The sequence below is a fragment of the Mauremys mutica genome, chromosome 5 (genome assembly GCF_020497125.1).
Source record: "Mauremys mutica isolate MM-2020 ecotype Southern chromosome 5, ASM2049712v1, whole genome shotgun sequence".
Classification (NCBI taxonomy): Eukaryota; Metazoa; Chordata; order Testudines; family Geoemydidae; genus Mauremys; species Mauremys mutica.
In genome coordinates, this window is record NC_059076.1 from 108,829,443 (window position 1) to 108,844,466 (window position 15,024).

A 15,024-nucleotide genomic window follows, 5' to 3' on the forward strand; every position below is an offset into this window, starting at 1 on the left:
TTGTAAGACATATGTAAGTGCTGGAGACTAAATAAAGTAGAAGCTTTGCGTGAAAGCACTTATGTTTGCCTGCTTGCATCAACTGTCTATTGGTCGAACAGCCATGTCCCCATTATTTCCTGCCACCGCCTCACAAAGAGTAAAGTTACCAAGAACTTTGGGTTCAGCAAGACCCCAGGTAACAATAGAATTGGCTCCCAGTATTGTCTTTGGTGTAAGATCTAGAATGCAATTTGAGCTGGGTGAGGGCACGTCTGCAGTGCAAAAGTAAGTCAACCTAAGTTACATTGATGTACAGCCGCTGCAGTAATTGAATCGGTTGTACATGTCCTCACTACGTTCCTGTTGTCAGCAGCGTGCGACCTCACTAGGAGTACTTGACTGATTTAATTGCCAATGTGGGGCATCGTAGGATAATTTCTGAGAGGCATCAATGTAAGCAACGCAGTGTTGACACTGACACTGCGTTGACCTAACTGCATAGACTTAAGCACTATGCCTCTCATAGAGATGGAGTTAAGTAAGTGTAAGAAGGTGTAGTGGGTGAGTTACATCGGTGGGAGTTACATTTTAGTTTAGAGGCTTACAGAGTTAGGTCGACATAAGCTGGCTTACATTGACCTAACTCTGTAGTGTAGACCAGTCCCAGGCCTGACTCTGAGTGACTGGTCTTTTATCTGAAAGATCATAACAAACATTTACAGAAAAGCAAAAGTTGGCTGTAAAAGGTTTGAGCATTCAGAACAAGGTATTTGCCTACTTTATAAACTTAGAAACAAACAAACACACACTTTAATTCAGTCTAGCACTCAACTTTGAAACTTACACTGCTACCAGGGCCGGCTTTAAGACATGTGGGGCCTGATTGGAATACTCGGCCGTGGTCCGGGGCTTCGGCGGCACTTCGGTGGTGGGGGGTCCCCTCCGGGTTTTCCGTAGCACCGAAGGACCACCTGCCACCGAAATGCTGCTGAAGACCCCCAGAGCAGACTTCCCGCTGCCAAAATGCTGCCAAAGACCGGGGAATCAGGTGAATCGGCTAAAAGCTGGCCCTGACTACTAGAAAACAAAATTGGTGTGAATATCTGATAATTAAACCTATGAACCAATCCAAAAAAATGTAGTATAAAACCCAAACTGATGTTTTGCAATCAAGAAAGTGGAATAAACCAGGGTTGTAACCATGGGCGGCGGGTGAACCCCAGGCCTTGCCTCTCTCCCCGGAACCCAGAGACTCCCCCCATGCAGCTACTAGCCTGCCCCCCCTCCCCAGCTGCCCCAGCGCCCCCAGAAAGGAACAATTGCACACATACAAAATGGGAAATGACTACCTAGGAAGAAGTACTGCAGAAAGGGATTTGGGGCTCAGAGTGGATCACAAGCTAAGTACGAGTCAACAGTGTGACACTGTTGCCACAAAAAAAGGCTAAAATAATTCTGGGATGTTTTAGCAGGAGTGTTGTCAGCAAGACACGAGAAGTAATTCTGCCACTCTACTTCGTGCTGATTAGGCCTCAACTGGAGAATTGTGTTCAGTTCTGGCACCACGTTATAGGAAAGATATGGACAAATTGAAGATAATCCAGAGAAGAGCAACACAAATGATTAAAGGCCTAGAAGACCTATGAGGGAAGAATGAAACTTGGTTTGTCTAGTCTGGAGAAGAGAAGATCGAGAGGAGACATAACAGTTTTCAAGTGCATAAAAGGTTGTTAAAGGTGGAGGGAGTGGTTAAGCACTGGAATAAATTGCCCAGGGAGGTTGTGGAATCTCCATCACTGGAGATTTTTAAGAGCAGATTAGATAAATACCTCTCAGGGACAGTCTAGATCAGGGGTTCTCAAACTGGGTGTCGTGAGGTTATTACATGGTGGGGTCACAAGCTGTCAGCCTCCACCCGAAACCCTGCTTTGCCTCCAGCATTTATAATAGTGTTAAACATTTTTTAAAAAGTGTTTTTAATTTATAAGGAGGGTCATACTCAGAGGCTTGCAGAGTGAAAGGGGTCACCAATACAAAAGTTTGAGAAACACTGGTCTAGATAATACTTAGTCCTGCCATGAATGCAGGGGACTGGACTTAGAGGTTCCTTCCAGTCCAACAATTCTACGGTACTATAAGCGTTACAGATCAACTTGGACAAACAACCACCTTTCCCTCTACGCCCAATCATTTTTCCACATTAGAAAATGTTTGAATAAATAATGTTATTTGGAAGCACAGAAACAGAGCAGACAACTCTGAACCCCATAATGATTTAGTACTTTTTAGTCTTGCAGAACTAGCACAGCTCTGGGCAAGTAAAATTAATTTTTCTTCTTGTTTGCACATCAATAGATGTATTATAATTGCAGATCTTTAATACTGGTTATGTGCAGACGAGAGAAAAAACCACAGAGCTTAACTTTCAGATTCCTAACGGAGTTTGCAGTAATAGCAATTACAGAACATCATCTTTTAAAACTATAAATTGAGCATAAATATTATGAAATTTAGTGAGCCTTAAAAAGTCACACTAATCAGGACTGTGTTTTCTATATCCCTCTTACATCTGTTTCAATCATCGTGTCCAAGAAACAGAGCAAGATGACCAGGGTCTGAAATTAGCAGAGAAACTTCTGTTGCAAGATTTCATAAACCTGACAAATTATCCCTGTGGAAGATTTTGTTTTGCACACCTTAGCACAATGAAATTGTGTATTGGCAGATGGGAGAAGACAGACAGTGAAAAAATTGTCAATGACGTCTTTGATATTTAATACTAAGTAGAAAATCAATTACTTGAATCAAATAAGTACAGTTATAAAAAGAGTTTATTTTCCATTGCATTGCTCATTTCATTTTCCTCTGAATTTGTTATATTCATGTCTAGCACAGCATCAAGAATAATTTGTATGAGTTTCCTTGAACTGGAGACTCATCGCCGCTAGTAAATGAGGTTACACATTTAAGTTTGTTTATTTAAAAAATCCCTCATTTAAAAATATTATAACAAGGGGTACTTGTCTAGGAATTATTTTAAGGACGTTCTATAGCCTGTGCTATAGAGGTCAGGCTAGAAGATCACAATGGTCCCTGACCATAGAATCTATAAATCTATTGTTAAGTTTATCACTAAAATCTTAAAAATATTGTAATAGCTGGAGAGGAACAGCCTCTGTATTTCTGTTGTTTACAATGTTCCCACTGTGGCTAAAATTTAAAAACTACATATATCTACTTATCTAGAAATTATAAAGCACCGGTCTCCATTACTGCAGAGATATAATCAACATACCACTAGATAAATAACAAAAGGCTGTTAGACAGATGGCCCCGGTACATGGTGCTGAGAGAGTGTAAGAGTTGGGTGGAAATATTTGAAAAAAGGACAAAAATTGTGTCTTGTTTTATAAGGTCAATACCAAGTTAACTGAAAGCTATTAAAATCCCTGTCCCTTTAACTTAATAGTCCTGTATAATATTGTCATAAGTAGTTAGTTAAGGGTTAAGTTCTACCTGTAAAGGGTTAACACAGACCTGGTGAAACACCTGACGAAAGGACCAATCAAGGAAGAGAATTTGAAAATCCCAGAGAGCGGGAACTTGGGTCTCTGTGTTCTTTGTTCTGTGTTCTTAGCCGTCTGGAACTACACCAGCCCAGACGCTTAATCAAGTCTGCGCATCTTTCTGAACTAATTTCTTCTATTCAAGCTAGTGAGTATTAGAAGTACTGGGTAATTTCATATAAGAATCCTGTGTCTGCAATTCTGTGTGTTTGTATTGATTATTCGTAATTTTGCCTGTATTGTTTGTACTGAGGAAAAGGGAGACATTTCTCCAGGGATTAATAAGACTAGACCCTATGAATGTCTATCTTGGATTCATAGAGATTGTGTATTTTTTTTTCTTTTTTTTATTCTTTTAATAAACTCTTTTAGGTTCAGGACTTGGTTAAGTTCCTTACCTGTGGATACAGGGGAAGGAAGCTAGGCGCCACTCTGTGGAGACAAGGGTTGTCTCCAAGCAGAGAAAGCAGGGAAAGGAGAGGGAAGTGAAAGGAATCTTTCTCCCTCTGTGATTTGATCTGTGCTTCCCCAGGAAAGTCTCTGGAAGGAGGAGGGGGGAACAGAGGGGTGTCTCGATTCACCGAATTAATCGAGTGGTGGCAGCGAGAAGGAAACCTACCCTAGGGGTTAGGGTGGGGGGGAGAATACCTGCGGGTCCCCATCTTTGAACTCACAAGCTCAAAGTGGGGGTGAGACCCTAGGACAAATATTATTCCACTTTTTATTTTAGCACAGCCATGTTTTACAGTGTATACACACTGATTTCTATTTCCCATTTGAAAACGTTCACAAATTGAAAGAGCAGCTTGTATAGCAGTTTTATCCTACTGCTAATTACACTTAGAAATTTTTAATTCAACCAGATTTTATCTGAAAGTTCATATTAATAAACATTTACAGAAAAGCAAAAGTTGGCTGTAAAATCATTCACAGTTTTAGGTAACTGGAGATTAACAGGCAAGAGCGTTTTTCTTTTTCTTGCTCTTGATTTTTTTCCTTGAAAATGTAGCATGCTTCACATATGGTCTTTTAACTGTATCCATTTTTATCTTCTTGTTCTTCTTTAGCTTCTGATTTCTGTCAGCTCTGGGAAACAAAGAGGCAGACAAATCCATTACTACATGCTATCAAAGTACACTGAATTGTACAGTGTAGTATACAAATACATAAATACAAGTTCTGGGCTGTTCATGAGCAAAAACTCAGAAGTATGATCACAAAAACAGCTATTAAAGGAAAATTTTCTTTGAAATTGGATTTGAGATTCTAATTCACCTCCCCAGTGATAAGTTTATTTATATATATATATATTCACACACACACACACACACACACTCTCTCTCTCTCTCTTTACTCAGTATTATAATTTTAGACCCAAATGATTATAAACTTTTAAAAGTATATATATGATCACAGATCATATATAAAACATGGCAATTGTTGACATTGCATGTTCAATACTGAACTGCTCTGCTCACTTTACTATTGAAGAAATTGCACAAAGTTTAACAAACATAAGAATCTGTATAGAATACAGGAATTAAAATCTAAATAATTATCAAGTGGGATTCTTTTCCATCTGTCATGGGCATGCAACATGCTATCAACTAAAAACTACACAATCTTTGTACTAACAATTACATACATTTGCAGGTGTTTACATTAACTAGCAAAGGAAGCCCATGTTAATCCAACAATTCAATGCACTAGAAATATGTGGAGAATAATAAAAATCAATGGTCTGTAAGAACTACAGTATTCTAGTAAGATACATGTCTTTGATCTTACCAAAACCTGCAGACATGCAAAGTTTCATAGAAAAGCAAGGTCAGACTTATTTTAATGTAGATTTTACTTCTTTGAGGAAAAATATTTGAGGAAAAAATTATGAATGAAGATTTCCCTACATTTTGTCTATATATTATTCCATAATTAGAATTATTGGAAAATAGAAATGCTAGGCTAAGTCTTGCATCGATGATAGACAGCAAATTACACCTGAGCTGATGTGATATGGACACAAAATGCTAATATAGTTTTTGGGCTGTATATACAGAGGCTTCTACTCATAGAACCACAATTTCTGCCATCTCACCTATAAAAAGGAAAGGTTAAAACACTACATCACCCACTAACATGCCTTACTGAACTTGAGTAACTGCATGATCTTATTATGGTCATCTGGGTTCTTCTGCTTAGGACAAAAAATAATGGATTTAACCTCAAAAAATTAAAACCTTACAGTAACTGTGATTCTGAGAGCAGGACCCATGTGGCCAAAACATCTCTAGGTGAATATGAACCCCATGTACACAAATCACATTCTTTTGGCCAATTGGTGACCATGGAGCCATCCAGTTAGAGTCCCTCACCTAAGTACATAAAAGCAGCACAGTCCCAACTGCTACTCAGTTCCTTCTTACCACCCACGACAGAAAGATGGAACACAAGTATCCTTGTAGCTTTATCTCAGGGGTTCTCAAAATGGGGGTCGTGACCCCTCAAGGGGTCATGAGGTTATTACATGGGGGAGTTGCGAGGTGTCAGCCTCCACCCCAAACCCTGCTTTGCCTCCAGCATTTATAATGGTGTTAAATACACAAAACAGTGTTTTTTAATTTATAAGGAGGGGAGGGGGTTGCATTCAGAGGCTTGCTATGTGAAAGGGGTCACCAGTACAAAAGTTTGAGAACTACTGCTGTATCTTCTCTTATTGTTTAGTGTTAGCTCTACTTAGTGTTATGTTATTTAGTAGCTAGTTAAGCTTGTTGGCAAATTAAAATCTTTCCCCACTTTTTTAGTAGTTACCTTGGTGCTACAGCAGTGACTATGATTGAGTCTAAGTTTCCAGACTTAGAAACTTTTCTGGTCTGTGAGGCCCTTCAATGATGGACATATTAAAGTGCCCGTATTACCTTAGAGAGCGGTATGTGCCTGGAATATGCTCAATATGCAGATCTTTTTTCAAAACACACCCACAAAAGGCCAGACACATCTATTTAAAATTGTTTTTGTTAGAGTGCTCCATGTGAGAGACTTTGAAACTCTCTAGAAAGAAGCTCCTGTCTCTTCAAAGGTCACATCTACACTTTAGCTGGGGGTGCGAGTCCCAGCTTGAGGAGACATATGCTAAATCTGATCACATTAGCACACAAAAAATAAAATGATGCTGTGGCATTGTGAGCAGCTAGCCGTGCCAAGTACTTGCCTCACATCTCCAATGGTGCACTAGCTCAATCGGTGTTAGTGCAAGTATGTCTCCTTGAGCTGGGAATTATACCCTCAGCTCGAAGTGTAGACAGCCAAGTCTAAATCAGCCAGTGGTCTGGTACCCAAGACATTATGCCACAGTCATGGGTCTCCTAAGCTTCTTTAAGACCCAACACGTGATCAAAATAGGCAGAGTCTATGTCTCAAAAGGTCAGTTAGATTGAGTGAGGGGTTCAACAACAGGGCGCACATGCAGTCCCAATGGACACTGTTGGCCAAAATATGATCCCACGTCCATGAGGCAATCCATGTGGATAAACACTTGAAGTAGTAGTATCTCCTTTTTATAGACAAGGCTGAGACAGAGATTAAATGACTTGGCCAAAGTCACAAAGGATGCAAGCAGCAAACAGCATGTGAAATGAAAAAACCCTCAAAACTTCCTCAATTTATTCACTATCACAGACAATTTGAGGTTACTGAACAACTGTTTCCCTACTTCTATCAAATCATTTTCAAGAAATAATAGTCATATCCCACAATTGAGAGGTGCAGTGTCAAACTTACTTGCCAGCTCTTTCAGTCACAGAAAGAGTAGGACAGGTGCTGCGTTTGTGACCTGCTCCACCACAAATAAAGCAGCCAGCTTTAGCACTCTCACAAGCGTGACCTCGAAGAGCACAGCGATTGCAAGTGTTGCAGTGAATCCAAGCTGAAAAATAAGTAAACAGGGATTTATGATTTTGAAAACTCACAAGCTTATGTATTAAAACTGAAATATGATTCTAACATCATCAAGAAGTTAATTTCTTGTAATTAAAAATGGTATTTTAAGGTTTACATTTAGTTTCTATTTCACCAGCCATTTTTTTGTTTTCACTAAATGTGCTGAGAAAAAAGGAACCCGGGACTTGCCCATTAATTCATTGCTTTTCTTTTAGTAAATACAATGAATTGCTAAAACTGTTCTGATGTAGTAGTACTATATTGTACTACTAAGCTCATCACAGGGCTGACTGTCTTAATCTTGGAAATATGAAATAGTAGTTAAAGTAACCAAGAAGCTTTGGCTCTAAATTGATAAACTATTCCTATGTATGCACAGACAGCCCCAAATGAGAGTTGCTTTCATCTATCTGAAATGATAACTTAGTCCCCACTCCCTGTCAGGTGTTTTAAGAACCATCTATATATGTTTATAGAATTCAGCTGAGAAAGCTATATAAGAATTTCTTCATGATTCTACAACAAACAGACTATTTAAATTCTATAACTAATACAGAAGGAATTTACTGTGCCTTGATTCAACAACAAAAAGATGTTTTCGCACAGCTGAAATCTACCCAGACAAGCTGAATTTTGGGGGCTGTCTATGGACTTTGTTTGTTTGTTTGGTAGTTTTGCACTGAATCATTAGGTCTTTTATAGTTTACTATTTTCGTTTTTAGTTTTTGTTTTGACTTCTTTGGACTATAACTTATTATTTAATTGTGCTTGTATTACTTAGAAAAATATTTTCTGTACTTACAGGGCTTTACACATTTTTTGCAAAGAAAGCAATGATTCCATCGCCTTCCATCCTACAAAAAAGATTTTGTAAGTACCGGTAATTTGTTAATTTTAAACAAAAATATTTTCAAATGTTACTAATGAAATATGTACTATAATTTTAAACTGTACTATACTCCCAGTCTTCCTGGCATACATCACTGAAATATTTAAAAAATATGGCATATGTGTTTACATAGGTGGCATACACAGATACCCAGAAAACACAGATCCTGAGCGTCCTTTGGCAGCTGTTAGCAGTACTGATGTGCCTTAAAGGGCAGCATATTGTTCCACCTTTCCAAATGTAGGAAAAATGGTACATGGCAGCATGCTTTTGATGGATGGCGTCATGACGGTGAAGGGCAAACATGTAAACTTCTGGTGTCCTTCTTCCAACCCAAATCAATCAGGAAATGGAGACAGAAAATCCCACAGGACCTGATCCATAGCCCAAATCAATAGAAAGCCTCCCATGCCACAAAAGATATACTGTCAATATGAGAACAGGTTTATTATGAGATAAAAAATATGCAAATAGATCACTTTACAATTGCTAAAATTCCTTTCCAGAAAGAGGGACTTACTTTTGATGTACATGAATTGCAGATCTCACAGTGCTGGTTCCCTGAACTAACATATCGCTGACACACAGAGCAAAACCTGAAAAAAGCAGTTACAAAAGCATTGGTCTGCTGTTTGCTCAAAGACCTTATCAATGGCTCAATTCAACAAAAAGTTGCATTAGGAATGCAAATTTAGTTTGGTAAATCTAAAATCTCACTATCAAGCTACGGAATAATCAATTAGTTTTTTTTTGTTTTTTTTTTAATATTGGCTGGAGTCACTTGAGCATATACTGTAAGCATATCCTTTTATACCTTACCTGTAACCCTCTTCCACAGGAAGTACTATCATACTTGGGGAAATGTTGGTGAAAATACGAACAGGAGACTGTTTACGGCCTGTCTTTCCATGTTTATAAAGCGCATGATTATCATAGTCTACCTAGAAAATGAAGGCACAGGAAGAACGCATTCATTAAAAATATCTTTAAACTTCCTACCAATACTATGCTAAAAAGTGACAATGGCATTTAGCATGTTTATTCCCTTTCTACACCCTCCAAGAAGTTCATGTTTCTGTGAGTTAGACTCCATCCCCGGTGCAAACAAAATAGCAAAATTAAATTATAAACTCTAGAGTAGATATTAGGTCATCATTATTAATTAGTGTGATTATACTACTGGGGGTGACCGTGGGTTCCTACCACTTAAACTAGTGCATCTTCCCTTTTTATTACACTTTTGCACTGCAGATCTCAAGTTATTTTACAGTTGCTGTGGAGAAGAGAGATATCTCCCCTTTGTTACAATAATCCATTACTTAAAGGAAAACTGCATCCAGTTTGTTCAGCCTGGTAGTATGAAAATTCACAGGCTAAGAAGCATTTCTCACCCCATATAAAAAAGTTGTAATTACAATTACTATTTCTGAGCCTAGTGCTGGAAACTGGTACCTTGCTATAGGAACTGTCACATTGGACACTACCAAAATTACAGAGCCAAAAATGTAAACCTTTTTCCAATATATACATATCAATGTTTAAAAATAGTCACTTCTTTCCTCAGGCCATTGAACTGAAGTTAAGACAGGTTGGAAACTAGTTTACTATTGCTTGTCTTGGGCTCTCGGCAGTCAGTGTCACAATTTCACAATAATAGACTGCAGTCATGTATCAGACTTTCATAAGAGATCAAGCTTAGAATTAATTTTTCTATCTTAAAAATGTGCTGCATGGTTCATTTAAATAAGCATTTCCCCAAACCACCATGTCATAACTCAGTGCAGAAGCAAACACCAGCCCTTTTTACTAGGAAACTGGCTTAATTAAATAAGTAAGGCGAGTTCTACCTTCCTAGCTGTAATTTTATGTATCAATAGTGTGATGTACTCAGATGATATGTAATATTGTTAGGACACCTAAGTCATTTTACATAAAGATATAAAAAAAGTTCACCAATTTTAGTACAAAACATAAAAAAGACGGTTACTCACCTGTAGTAACTGGTGTTCTTCGAGATGTGTTGCTCCTATCCATTCCATTGTAGGTGTGCGCGCCGCGCGTGCACGGCTCTTCGGAACATTTTTAGCCTAGCAACTCCGGCGGGCCGGCTGGCGCCCCCTGGAGTGGCGCCACCATGGCGGCGCATATATACCCCAGCCGGCCCGTCCGCTCCTCAGTTCCTTCTTGCCGGCTATTCCGACAGTGGGGAAGGAGGGCGGGTCTGGAATGGATAGGAGCAACACATCTCGAAGAACACCAGTTACTACAGGTGAGTAACCGTCTTTTCTTCTTCGAGTGATTGCTCCTATCCATTCCATTGTAGGTGATTCCCAAGCCTTACCTTAGGCGGTGGGGTCGGAATGAGACGTGGCGGAGTGTAATACCGCAGAGCCGAAGGCTGCGTCGTCTCGAGATTGCTGCACCAACGCGTAGCGGGAGGCGAAGGTGTGGACAGAAGACCAGGTGGCCGCTCTACAGATGTCCTGGATGGGGACGTGGGCCAGGAAAGCGGCCGATGAGGCGTGTGCCCTCGTCGAGTGTGCGGTGAGTCGGCACGGGGGTACGCGAGCAAGCTCGTAACACGTTCTGATGCAGGACGTCACCCAGGAAGAAATCCGCTGCGAGGAAACTGGCTCGCCCTTCATGCGGTCGGCTATTGCCATAAACAGCTGGGTCGAACGCCGAAAGGGCTTCGTGCGGTCGATATAGAACGCGAGAGCTCTGCGGACGTCGAGGGTATGCAGCTGTTGCTCCCGAGGCGAGGCATGCGGCTTCGGGAAGAAGACCGGGAGGAAGATCTCCTGGTTGAGATGGAAGGCCGACACCACCTTGGGGAGGAAGGCCGGGTGTGGTCGGAGCTGCACCTTGTCCCCGTGAAAGACGGTATACGGGGGACCCGCCGTCAGGGCGCGGAGCTCTGAGACCCGTCTGGCGGATGTGATTGCCACGAGGAAGGCCACCTTCCAGGTAAGGTGGAGAAGAGAGCACGTAGCGAGGGGCTCGAAAGGTGGGCCCATGAGCTGGGCGAGGACCAGGTTCAGATCCCATGTCGGAGCAGGAGGACGCACCTGTGGGTAGAGACGGTCTAACCCTTTAAGGAATCTTGATACCATCGGGTTGGAGAAGATAGAGCGACCTCCTATAGCTGGTCGGAAAGCTGACAGCGCTGCCAGGTGCACCCTGAGGGACGAGATTGCAAGACCTTGACCTTTGAGGTACCAAAGGTAGTCGAGGACAGTCTGGATGGGGGCCGAGAAAGGGTTGCTACCTCTCTGGTCGCACCAGAGGGCAAAGCGCTTCCACTTGGCGAGGTAAGTAGTTCGCGTTGAAGGTTTCCTGCTTTCAAGCAGAACTTGCTGCACCGCTGCGGAGCAATCTCTCTCTGCGTCGGTTAACCACTCAGGAACCAAGCTGTAAGATGCAGCGATTGCAGGTTCGGGTGACAAAGCCTGCCGAGGTCCTGGGTTATGAGGTCCGGCCACAGCGGAAGGGGAATGGGTTCCCGAATCGACAGCTCGAGCAGCAGGGTATACCAGTGCTGTCTCGGCCAGGCCGGAGCGACGAGTATGATGCGGGCGCTGTCTCTCCGGATCTTGAGTAACACTCGGTGGACGAGCGGAAACGGAGGGAACGCGTAGAGAAGAGACTCTGTCCATGACAGGAGAAACGCATCCGAGAGGGAGCCTGGAGCTTGACCTTGGAAGGAGCAGAACCTGTGGCATTTGCGGTTGGTCCGTGAAGCAAAGAGGTCTATCTGGGGAAAGCCCCACCTCTGGAAGATGGAATAAGCGACATCTGGGCGAAGGGACCACTCGTGAGAGGCGAAGGACCTGCTCAGGCGGTCGGCCAACGTGTTCTGCGCTCCCGGCAGAAAAAACGCTTCGAGGCGAATCGAGTGGGCTACACAGAAGTCCCAGAGGAGCAATGCCTCGTTGCAAAGTGGGGAGGACCGTGCTCCGCCCTGTTTGTTGACATAAAACATGGCTGTGGTGTTGTCCGTGTAGACCGCTACGCAGCGGTTCTGTAGGTGAGCCCGAAAGGCGAGACAAGCTAAGCGGATGGCTCTCAGCTCCCGGACGTTGATATGGAGGGAGAGCTCCTGGGGTGACCAGAGACCCTGGGTGTGTCGGTCTCCTACTTGAGCTCCCCAGCCGAGTGCCGAGGCGTCCGTCGTCAGGGTGATCGACGGACGAGGCGGGCGGAACGGAACTCCCTCGCAGACCGTTTCCGGGTCCAGCCACCAGGTGAGCGTCTGGAGAGCGGGCCTTGCCACCGTTACCACCATGTCCAGGGGATCGCGATGAGGGCGGTACACCGACGCCAGCCACATTTGGAATGGGCGAAGTCGCAGCCTGGCGTGTGCGGTCACAAATGTGGCCGCTGCCATGTGACCCAGGAGGCGGAGGCAGGATCGTACCGTCGTCGTCGGAAAGGCCTGCAGTGCCCGAATGAGGGAGGCCAACGTCTCGTGCCGAGTGCGAGGGAGGCACGCTCTGGCCAGATTGGAGTCGAGGACCGCTCCTATAAACTCCACTCTTTGCGCTGGAACTAAGAGGGACTTCTCGGTATTGACCAGCAGGCCGAGAGACCGGAACAGATGTAGAATCTCGGTCACCTGATGCGCCACCAGCTCGTAGGAGCGGCCCCGAATAAGCCAGTCGTCGAGATATGGGTAGACGTGGATGCGACGACGGCGGAGGGCTGCGGCAACGACCGCCATGCACTTGGTGAATACCCTCGGCGCGGTGGAAAGGCCGAAGGGGAGCACTGTGAACTGGTAATGTGCTCCGTTGACCATGAAGCGGAGGAAGCGTCTGTGGGGGGGGTAGATTGCCACATGGAAGTAGGCATCCCTCATGTCGAGGGCAGCAAACCAGTCTCCAGGATCCAAGGAAGGGATAATGGACCCCAAGGTTACCATTCGAAACTTGAGCTTGCACAGGTATCTGTTGAGCTCCCGGAGGTCTAAGATGGGACGAAGGCCTCCTTTCGCCTTGGGGATGAGGAAGTATCTGGAATAGAATCCCCTGCCCCGCCTGCTGGGAGGCACCTCCTCGATGGCACCCACGCTCAACAGAGACTGGACCTCCTGTAAGAGGACTTGCTCGTGAGAGGGGTCCCTGAAGAGGGACGGGGAGGGGGCGAGATGAACTGTAGGCGGTAGCCGTATTGGACAGTGCTGAGGACCCAGCTGTCTGATGTTACAGATGACCACGCCTGGAGGAAGTGGGAAAGGCGATCGGAAAACAGAAGGGGTGGATCCTGATTGGAGAGAGGTTGGCGGCCCTCAGGCGTCCCATCAAAAGGGCGTCTTTGGGCCTTGAGGGGCCTTGGACGATCCCTGGGCTTGGTTACGCCGCCCGCCCGATGGTCTGCGGCGGAAGGGGGCTGAGCGCCGATTATTAGGCGGACGAGGTCTGTTATACTGATAGGGCCGATACGGTTGACGCCGGAAGGATCGCCTCTGGGTGGCCGGCGTGTGCATCCCTAATGTGCGGATCGCCACTCTGCCGTCCTTCAGGGTCTGAATGCGAGTATCAGTTTTTTCTGAGAACAGACCCTGCGTCTCAAAGGGAAGGTCCTGGAGCGTATATTGGACCTCCGGCGGCAGAGTCGAGGACTGAAGCCATGCAATGCGACGCATGGTTACCCCTGATGCTATGGTCCTGGCACCCGAGTCCGCTGCATCCACCGCTGCCTTAATCAAGGTACGGGAAGCCAGCTTTCCTTCCTCCAGCAGCGCCGAGAATTCTCGGCGGGAATCCTGCGGGGTGAGCTCTGTAAATTTCCCTAGGCAGCCCAAGATGTTGAATGTATATCTTGAGAGCAGGGCCATTTGGTTGGCGATGCGGAGTTGGAGTCCGCCCGCTGAGTAAATTTTCCGGCCTAACAAGTCCATGCGCTTGGACTCTTTCGACTTTGGCGCAGCGGCGGGCTGTCCGTGTCGCTCCCGGTCATTGACAGAATGGACAACGAGAGAGTCCGGAGCCGGGTGAACATAAAGGTATTCGTACCCCCTCGGGGGGACCGAATACTTTCTCTCAACTCCGCGTGCCGTAGGCGGGACGGAGGAGGGCGACTGCCAGATAGCGGCATTGTTCTTTTGAATTGTCCGGATGAAGGGGAGTGCCACCCTCACGGGGGCCTCCGCTCCCACCACGTCTGTGATGGGGTCATCTACCTCCTGGACTTCTTCCACGGGTAGGTTGATGGCCTTAGCTACCCTTCTGAGAAGGTCCTGGTGTGCCTTGATGTCGAGCGGCGGAGGTTCCGACGGTGCCGCCCCTGCGACCGCCTCATCGGGGGAGGAGGATGAGGAAGGACCGGGTAGCACTTCTTCCGGTGCCTGCTCCGTGTCTGCGGGAATAGGTGCCCGCGTTTCATGGCCCAAGTGCGTGCCGTGGGCGGCGGCCTGTGGAGTGGGGGACGGAGGCGGCCTGCTGACCGTGGCTACCGGTACCGACCGCACTGAGCCTGGCTGTCGCGGCGGAAGGGGAGGACCCAGTTCATGTTCGGCCCAAGGCACCCAAAATCCCCATTGCTGAGGTCCATGCTCTGGTGGGAGGGACCCCGCCCGGAAGTCAATGGCGCTGCCCTCAGGGGACGCGACTGAGGGCTCTCTTGATGGCCAGGGGGGGGCCGACGCGGTGG

At 45.0% G+C, this 15,024-nt stretch overlaps 1 protein-coding gene and 1 long non-coding RNA gene across 4 annotated transcripts in view; one reads left to right on the forward strand and one right to left on the reverse strand.

The window, feature by feature from the left end:
- Window positions 1–207: 207 nt before the first annotated feature.
- LOC123370837 overlaps window positions 208–15,024 on the forward strand; it is a 29,220-nt gene continuing 14,403 nt past the window's right edge. For 2 of the 3 annotated variants that reach the window (XR_006579585.1, XR_006579586.1), the window contains exons 1-2: window positions 208–267; window positions 8,289–8,354. This is a non-coding gene — a long non-coding RNA (uncharacterized LOC123370837). Of the gene's footprint in view, window positions 268–3,650; window positions 3,697–8,288; window positions 8,355–15,024 lie in introns of those variants that run through there. The other variant, XR_006579587.1, reaches the window with a different exon arrangement.
- The window catches only part of ZCCHC4 (zinc finger CCHC-type containing 4), a 21,216-nt gene continuing 10,451 nt past the window's right edge, over window positions 4,260–15,024 (reverse strand). Inside the window, exons 9-13 of the mRNA XM_045017646.1 lie at window positions 9,193–9,314; window positions 8,894–8,969; window positions 8,287–8,338; window positions 7,326–7,470; window positions 4,260–4,634 (exon numbers count right to left, since the gene is read on the reverse strand). Coding sequence (XP_044873581.1) covers window positions 4,499–4,634; window positions 7,326–7,470; window positions 8,287–8,338; window positions 8,894–8,969; window positions 9,193–9,314 — 531 coding nt within the window. The 3' untranslated portion in view covers window positions 4,260–4,498. The remainder of the gene's footprint in view (window positions 4,635–7,325; window positions 7,471–8,286; window positions 8,339–8,893; window positions 8,970–9,192; window positions 9,315–15,024) is intronic.